This window comes from Acyrthosiphon pisum, chromosome A2 (assembly GCF_005508785.2).
Source record: "Acyrthosiphon pisum isolate AL4f chromosome A2, pea_aphid_22Mar2018_4r6ur, whole genome shotgun sequence".
NCBI lineage: Eukaryota > Metazoa > Arthropoda > Insecta > Hemiptera > Aphididae > Acyrthosiphon > Acyrthosiphon pisum.
This window is the reverse complement of record NC_042495.1, coordinates 102,422,150-102,431,825: the sequence shown is the minus strand read 5'-3', so window position 1 is coordinate 102,431,825 and position 9,676 is coordinate 102,422,150. Positions and strand designations below refer to the sequence as shown.

Below are 9,676 nucleotides of genomic sequence, written 5' to 3'. Positions count from 1 at the left end.
ATAATAACTTTTCAATACTTATTAATAATAAGTTATTATATTTGAATATTTAATAACTTTAATTTTAAAAATACTTACATATACAGCACAACATACATTATTTAGTAGGAACTTAATTTATACATAGTTAAAACGTAATATTGTAACTTGTAAGAAAGCCATTTAAAATGATTATAGGTACTTACCTATTTTCGTCAATGCGTTTGTCTAAACTATTACAATACTTCCTAAGATATCATATAATTTGGTTAAGATGATATGTTTATTTTTTTAATTTCCTATTCCCTTATTTAACACTAATTTGTTATTTTGTTAATATTGTTAGGATTTTTGTACCTACATTTTATATAGATAAACTATGTAATGAAACTAAATTACGTATTAATTTTGAATTTGTTTTTGTTTTTTAGGAATTTTAATCAGTCAATAAAAACAATAACATAAGTAAAAAAAAAAGGAAAACCATGTTATGTTTCAACTTTTTTTTGCTAATACTGCTTCTATTTATTAATTTTGACGTTGGTGATGCGCATACTGGAATGAAAAATAATTCTACAACAGTGCCTACTTTATGTAAGTTTATTTATGATATTAATCTCCCACCCCAATGATCCACTTGTCAAAAATCACGTAGTCCCCAAATTTCCCTTTAATTTTCCAAAACGTCTTAAACGTAATGGCGTCATAATGCCAGATGCGTAATACTAACTACCAATTACAAATTAAATATACTCAACATAATAATAAAAACCCAAAAAATCAATCTGTTTCCTTAATGGGCTTTGCTGAATCTTCATCCAATTGATATATGTATTTTTATGTATTATAATATTATATTATCACTATATTTCAAATTTATATAGGAATTATATACGTACAAAATGATATAAAAATAATTTTAAGTTCTTATACATTACGTTTATACGCTAAACGCGTATAATATGTATGCTCACCATGTCAGAAATTTCGTCGACATGGTTATCGATAAAATTATTGATTCTATAAAAATGTTTTATGTTTATTTATATTTTCAACAACAAACTCTCAGATTTATAGTTATTTTTATTTTTTTTTATTTTTTTTTCCTATTTTACCGATGTAGTTTAAACAATTAATTCGATTAAGCAATATTAAAATATTTATGTAAAGGAATACGCTTCTGATGTTTTATTTATTCTATTTTATTAATATTCTTAATTTCTTAATTTATTTGTCATTTATAAACTTATCAGTTTTGTTCAAATAAAGAGTTATAATATAATAAATATGTGGGCTACATGATTTTGTATAAATATACATATCATACTATATGTATAGGTATGCAACTATACCTATGTTGGAACTAATAACTATACTTAAATACTTAATTATATTCACATTTATTGTATAATACAATATCGAATATAGACAATACACACATTACAAATAATATATTTATTTGCGTGGTATCAAATGCAGATAAAATAGAATATTGTATTAATAAATTAAAATTTAAAACTATGATTTCCAGCAAAATTAAAATTGTTTGAGTGAGTATATGTCTATACAAATTATTAATTAAAATAGGTACATGGCTATTATTGTCCATGTAATATAAGTACCAATATAACTTATTTGAATCACGTAGACTGTGTAGAGTTATGTTTACATATTGCTTATTAATGCTTATAAAATGATAATAAGTTTTAAAATATCACGGCATGTCATAACGTTGTGATGTATACCTACCTAATATATATTGTCGAGATCATAGGGAATATGATGAATTGTGAAATGACAGTTAGATGGATTTGAGTGGTTGGGCACCTGAGAGTACAATAGGACTATAATATTGTAATGTGACAAGATTTACATTTTGGCATTTTAGAAAAATGCCTGAAAATTTATTAAGGGTACAACATAAATTATTAGACCAATAAAACATTCCAAAGTGCGGTATTTTTAGTTTTCATACGGGGATTAATAATGTTCTCAACTTACCTAGGTATCTTGTGAAATTATTATGTCTTACAATGTATTAGATATAATTTTAGAGTAAATATGTACAATACTGATGTAACTATGCATCGTACTACTTTTTATGGTGACAGGCGGCAGCAATGTGTTAAATGCTAATGTACTTAGTTTTTAAAAACAAATATACTGGAATTAATTATTATTTTTAGGAATTGAAATTGCTTTTAAATGTAAAATAATATTACGATAGAATCCTGCACCGAAAGTGTAAGAAAATGAACGAGTATCAGTATACCCAAAACACAGTTTCTGTAGGTAGGTAGGTACCAAATCTGAAATTTTAATTCTTGGTTTTTAATTCCAAAAAGTAAAAAAGGGGAATGTAGGTACCTAACCGCTTTGATGTACAGCAGGTGTCGAGTGTATACCTCGTCATTAAGTAAGTCAATGTAATGTATACGTGTTAAATAAGTTCCCATGAATAATATTTTCGAATTAAAACAAAATATTATATAATATAAAATGCTTATATATATGCTTATCGTGAATTTGATGAATTATATAAAAATTACAAATACTAAAAAAAAAAAATCGTGCCTATACAATATCTTTAATTTTTTTAATTGGCTGAAATAACTACTCATGAGAAACTTTGTATTAAAATGTTAAGCATTTTGACCGAGTGAAATTTTTTTATCGACATATATATAAAAACTAAAAAAGACCGAAATTTTCCTATAATTACATAGGTAGCTCAAAAAGAGTCGAAATATTTTGAAAATGTACAAATTATTTTCTACCTAAACATTTATATTTGTATATTATTCACTCTATTTCTCATGGAATGATTTTCCTATTTTGTTGTAATTCAAAAATGAATAAACGCAGATACCAAAATATGAACCAAATGTTTATTTTATCATTTTCCATACTTGATCAAACTTTTAAAATATTTTAATTCGTTTAGAACTGTTTACAGAAATTTTCAATTTTCAATTTGTTTTGTTATTTTTTCTATAAATGTCGATAAAATGTTATTCGTTGGTTCAAAAATCTTGAATATTCAATACAGACTCCTTCCTCATTATTGTTATAAATTGTAACTTACAATAACAGCTTAAAAACAATCATTTAAAGCTCAATTTTTTAAAACTATTTTGTAGTTTATAATGTACAAAACGTTCAATTTATATAGCTAAGAATTGAAAATTTAAAACATGGTTCCATAAGTAACTAGTTCATTTTGTAAGAAAATTTAAAATATATATTGACATTTTTTTTTTTATAGATATTTCAAGTTCAAATTTGGATGAAATTATATATTTAAACGAAAGTTAACCATTTTAGTTGTTTTAAAACATTTAAATATATTATTATATTTTGTATCCATGTTGACATTTTCAAATGCAAATTTTTCGGTGAAAATTGATTTAACCTACTTGTACCTATAGTACTAGTATAAATGCATAATAGTAAAATAAATTACTTTAATCATGCTCTTATCATCAAATATACTTCCTGTCTGCCTCAGCTTATGATAGTGAAGTATCGATTATTTATTAGAGTTATTTTATTTTGTTGAAAGGCTATAAATATTAAGGTGTACCATAAAATGTACAGTTGTTTTGAAATTTAATAGGAGACTTTCCTCGCGTTTAGGGAAATTATTGTGAAATTATATAAATGCATACAAGTGAGATTAATTAACAAAAGTAAATATTTTCTAGTATACATTTGAATTACAGAAGGTACTATAGGTATTAGGTATACGTGTGAGTTTAATTTAACGGTCTGTGAGTGAACTATTGTTTTAGAATTTAGTACACCTATATTAAAATACAAAAACTGTTAAAAATTTCTTTAGATTTTTACACATTTATATGAAGTTTCTGCTATTTTGTTTTTAGTATATATTCAGAGAAATACTTTTTTAGGTCTAACACTTGTGTGCAATGTCTGAGAAGCAAGTTTATGAGACTCTTGAGAATATTCAAGGCATTTGCCATTGATATTGTGTAAAGGTTGTCCAAACGAGCACAAGGTTTTTCCAAAACGGTTTTTCATCTCATTTCACTGGATTTTGGTGCATTAGCATTGTAGTTGTTTTTATTACTGTGCTAGTGAAATCATCCAAATGTTGTGAGTATAGTCTTTGGATAGTATAGTGTTCGTGCAAGATAGAGTCTTAAAATTTACGTTTGTCAGTAATGGGGTTGACTATAAAAAAACAAACAAAATGTACGATCATTACATGACATTTATATTTACAAACATGTTTTTAAATAAATGTATATATATTAAATGATATAACAACATAACTTAATATAATATAAAAGTAGGTGTTACAATTATTTTAGTACGACAAATTAATTTATATCTTATAACTAAAACTAACTGTACCTATCAATGAAAGTAATACATATTTTTAGATTATGAGTGATTATAGTGAATCGAGGAATGTATAAGATAATTTATAGGTAATTGGTTGTACAATTATATGTACCTATGTGTGTGTGTTATTTTATGAGTAATAATTTGTATTCAGAAAAAAGAATTCCAAAAGTTTTGTTTTGGTTTTTCAATTGATCGGAAATTAAACCGAAATAATTGTTTAAACATAATTTTTATTTTATATTATTTTCAATCAAACATTTAAATTTAACTGTACATTTACTCATTCAATAAAAAATCAAATTTCTTAACCATTAAATTCTAGTTATTTACCTACTCAATTAGTATTTAACATTTTGCGCATTTTCTATTACACTAAGAGTACCTATAAAAAAGGTTATTTTTTATTTTAAAAACTTTACATTGCAATATAAATCATTGTATTTCAAATGTTGTTTAAAAAAATGTTGGTTATATAGTATAATATCTCAGTTTATTTTTACAGTTTTTTCAAACACTTTTAGGGTGGTAATTCAGAACAATTATTTGAAAGTTTTAAATAGAAGATACTGCAGATAAATGTCGCAAACTCGCAACATACATTTTGAACGGTGTTCAATTACCAGTCGTATAAATATAGGGTCTATTATACTCTATATACCTAAAGTATAAACGTTATGGAATACTATTTTTATTAGAAAATACACAGAGGAAAAATACCTACATATGGTTGTAAAAGCCATAGAGAAATACTTTTAATGTTTTAACTTCAGTCAGATAGGTATATAAACAGTAAAGACTGTTTGTAGGTATATCTGACTGTATCCAGACAGCAATTTTTCGTTTAATAATATTATTATAACATTATAATCACGAATAATATTAGTATAACGTTATTATAATACTATTATAATATTATCGTTACAAAATGCTGCCTGTCTGGGTAGTTGTTAAAACTTTAAAAGTATTTTTCAGAAATATTTGTCAAACTAATGTGATCTGTAATGTTTTTGTTTTAAATTGCTGTACAATGTACATTATATTACTAATAAGTAATAATCCACACTCCACACTAAATAATTAATTTTTTTTACATTAATATTAAAGGTTATTAATATTATTATTATAAAACCATTTTGATATTTATTCACAGGTTTTTATTGATGTCAATAAGGTATATTGATGCCGATTTAGGCACTATATTAATACAATATTCATTGTGAATACCTGAAAAAAAAATACTGAATAATGATCGTAAAGATAAATCTATTAATTTGAAGGTGTTTTCTGAAATCGGGTTTTTACTTTTTTGTGAAAATATATGTAGTATCCCGAACAGTGGTTAGGTTAGGTTAGGCATCTGCATCTCCCAATAGCGGAACCAACTATACAATGTTTACAATCTGAACCCTCTGAATAAGAGACAAAATTTCAGTGACCTAAATAGAGTGTCCAGTATGGCGGTATTTAGAGATTTAACTGTTACAAGAACATGCATTTAAATTTCAAAAATTATTATAATTTAATCTTTAGATTATAGTCAATACAGACAATACATGATTGGTCGAACAAATTTTTTGACTATTATGTTAAATATATGAGTTACCTAGGTGTTTAATTACACTAGGTACTTACTTTAATTTATACAGATATTTTAATATATAACAATAACTATTAGGTACCTACACATTTTCTTAAGGTAACTATTTAGTTTTATGGTATTTAAATTTAAAATTAACTTTGTTTCTTTTTAAATTTATCTTATGCTTTTGCGACATTATTATGATTTGCTCCTTTCCGATTTTCTATCAATATAGCATTTTATGTTGAATTATCTTTTTTTGATTTGGTATAAGAATATAATTCTGGAAATGTAATTATATTTAATATTGTTTTTTTTACTATGTTTCTGATGATGTTTGTATGATTGTATGTAATAATATCTTTTCAAACGAAATTTTCTTATTAAAATATTTTAGTACAATAAAGCACCTACTTTATTCAGTATAAAAAACATAAATATTTTTTCATGCAAATAATATTACCTACATTATATTTTACTGTCCTATTAATTTAGAGTGAATAATTTATTAAAAGAAAACATTATTTTTCACCAATTGCTTTTAGCTCTACTCAGACATCAATTTATGATATTTGAGATTCAAATAAACTTGAAAATGTTTTATTAATATAAGTTATAATTGTGTATTTATTGTCATAATTCACAAGTCATAACCATTATTTGTATAACATTTATCAAAATAGTGTTGAATATTTTAATAAAAACAATTTTATTGAGTTAAGTAAACAAACAACAATTCGTAGCAAATATTTACTTGTTGTTATAAATGTTAAACGTATTACTTTATTAATTTCATAAAATAATGTAATAAATTTACTCTTATGACTTTAATAGATATTATACATACAAATGTGTATTATAATTGAGGTCAATATTTTAAATATAAATTTGAATTTTTTAATGAAAAATACGAAATGAGGTTAATTGTATTGTTTGAATCAAATAAAATATGTAAGAATATTAAGTATAAACATATACATTGTATATGTATGTATACAATATAATAATATATACTATTCAATCGATTGATTTGTCAAAAATTATATATAATTATTAAATTATATAAACCGTACAAGTATCACCGGAAAAATTATTGGTCAGTTTAGACTAACCATATAAATGATTTGGAAGATATAATCTATAAGTATTATGTCAGATACAGATTTTATGAAGATTCTAAAGTTCTAAACATCTAAACAAACAAAAATGCTATTTATATATTTGAAGAACTCAGTGGAACTTTCTTTAGAACTATTTTATGAAAAAAAAATTAAATACTTCAAAATTACACTGTCTTAAACTCTTAAATTAAGAAAATTTATAATTATGGAAATAAAAATAAAAATCTTATCACAGTAAATTAATATATGCTTAATTTAACGCACTGTTGTGGCAGTTTAAACTTTAAGTAGGTACATAAATACATTTTGTTTTCTTAGTTTGTAATTATTTCCTAAATGTTGTCGTACTGAAGTTCTTTTAATCAACTCAAATTCATTGAATATATAAAATACAAATATACATGACTGTATATATTTTTTGGTTTAATAGCTTAATAAACAAATAAATATATAAACATCTTATGAAATATTGTGTTAAAATATTACAATTTTTTTTTAAAAAATAATTCATGTAAATCTTTTTACGCTTTAGTTATGAGTTATGACTTAGGTGAGATTAAAACAATATGTTATCATCAGGGCTCGGAAGTTCTAGCAAATGTATATTTTTCTTGGTTCGTCATAGAAAATCCAAAGTAAAATACAAATATGTTTCACACTTCTCTGGTATCACACACGAATTTTTTTTGCATATTTACGGTTTTTATTGCTAATTTGCTAATTTTATAAAATTGTAAAATTACATTGAATTTTTTTCTAATAAATTTATGATTTTTTCAAGTTAAATGCATATTTTTTGATTTTTCGTGCTATTTATAGCATATTTTGGAGTTTTTAAATTTAAGAGCTAAAAAGTAACATTTTTGTGCTACAACTTCCAAGCTCTAGTTATCATTATATTGTAAGATTGAATAATGTATTGAGTAGGTATTTATTTGTATTGGCGTGTTTTTATGCCTCAAATTTAATTTATATTGTTTGTTATATAATATAATAGGTAATCAATGCTTGGAGTCCGATTCGTGTCAATCCAACTTGACTTCGGACGTTTATCATTGTGATGAAACATATTGTATACCAAAATCGTTTGTTTGCAACGGCATACCGGACTGTCTTCAAGCCCAAGATGAAGCTGTATCTGAATGTGGTAATATATTGAAAATTTTATTTTTAAACTACACTATTTGCGTTTTTTTATAAGGTATAGAGTTTATAAAGATAATTTTCTTCAAGAAAATCATTATAAATTATAAATTATAAATAAACTTTATTTTATTGATTTTGAAGTACATATACCAATACGATTAGCAATAAGTACCTAATTATATGATATAAAAGTTTTCAATTCATTACTACCTATTTTTTAACATACAAATATACTATATAGTTTACATATGTCATAATATAAAATAAATACAGAATCTAGGTCAATTGCCACCCCACTATTTAGTATTTACCCATCACCTAATGGATTTTAGGGATAGCGGACAATTGCCACCTGTATGTGCATGAGTCCCACCCATAATTTATTACAATGAGCTTGTGGCTTTACGAACAATTTTTTTTTTAAATTCTATTAAGATCAACTTTAAAAGAAGCTTTGTTGAATTTCATCCCTTAAGTATTAAAATCTTACATTTCACAAATGTTGATATTTAAAACGGATTTTAAGGTTTAATATCAAATATGTTTCCTTTAGATCCTATGTAGGTACAACCTTTACTCATTTATTTATCTGAAAAAGCATAAATAGGATATGGATAGATAGTATCGTTGAATAAACAAAAATATCTATTAAAATATTTTTACATTTTTAAAGCCATATTTTGGTAAGCAAATGTCCAAATTTATTTAAAAGTTGTTATTAAGATCTCAATCAGACAAGATAATAAGGAATCCAAACTTGTTTTTAAAATCCATATCGCGTTAATTATTTTTCTAATTAGATTGATCAGTATTCAGTATGTACGTTGGAGTGAAAACTGAAAATAATAGTTTTAGATTCTGAGTGGAACGATGAATGTATTGATTTTACAATGATGTGTGTTTTTTTTTTTATTTTTTATTTATTTTTGTGTCTGTCATCACGTTTTAGGACAGTAAAAGTGCTTGGATTTTCTTCAACAGTACCTTTTCTGATAGGAAAGTGAATCTAGTTGGTACTTTGGGGGGTCAAAAGTAAATTTTTTCCAATAGTTTTCAAACGCGCCGTGAAAAACAAAAGAAAAATTAAGGAAAAAAGGGAATTTTTACGCAAAATCTGTTTTCGAGAAAATCGATTTTGGTTTTTGGTGTAACTTTAAAACAAATGACCGTAGATATATGAAATTTTGACTGAATGTTTATCTTAGCATTTTCTATACACCATAACATTTTCAAAATATTTTGATTTATTTTGAGCTCTTTACGGACATTTTAATTTTCCATTTTTTTTTAGTTTTTTTTCTAAAAATATCAATAAAATTTTATTTGTTGGATAAAAAAGCTTGAAAATTTAATAGAAGGCTCCTAGTATATTGTTTCAAAGGCAGATGAAAAATATTAAAAATCGTTAGTCACAGTTTTTTTTTTATAAGCATTTAAAGTTCAAAAAAAGGTGGGAAAGTGGATGTCGCTCTGCTGTACA

The 9,676-nt window shown here is 24.3% G+C and overlaps 1 protein-coding gene across 1 annotated transcript; it reads left to right on the top strand.

Annotated features, from left to right (window-relative positions):
* Positions 1-418: 418 nt before the first annotated feature.
* Positions 419-8,773, top strand: LOC115034052 (G-protein coupled receptor GRL101-like). The gene is made up of 2 exons (XM_029489271.1): positions 419-573; positions 8,048-8,773. The coding sequence occupies exons 1-2, from the start codon at positions 465-467 to the stop codon at positions 8,248-8,250; spliced, it is 312 nt and encodes a 103-aa protein (XP_029345131.1). The 5' UTR covers positions 419-464; the 3' UTR covers positions 8,251-8,773.
* The last annotated feature ends 903 nt before the right edge of the window (positions 8,774-9,676 follow it).

Excerpts from the sequence above, each read along its gene's own strand:
- LOC115034052 (XM_029489271.1), top strand. The coding sequence starts at position 465 with ATGTTATGTTTCAACTTTTTTTTGCTAATACTGCTTCTATTTATTAAT. Across the intron at positions 574-8,047 it reads TACAACAGTGCCTACTTTAT|GTAATCAATGCTTGGAGTCC; the intron begins GTAAGTTTATTT and ends ATAATATAATAG.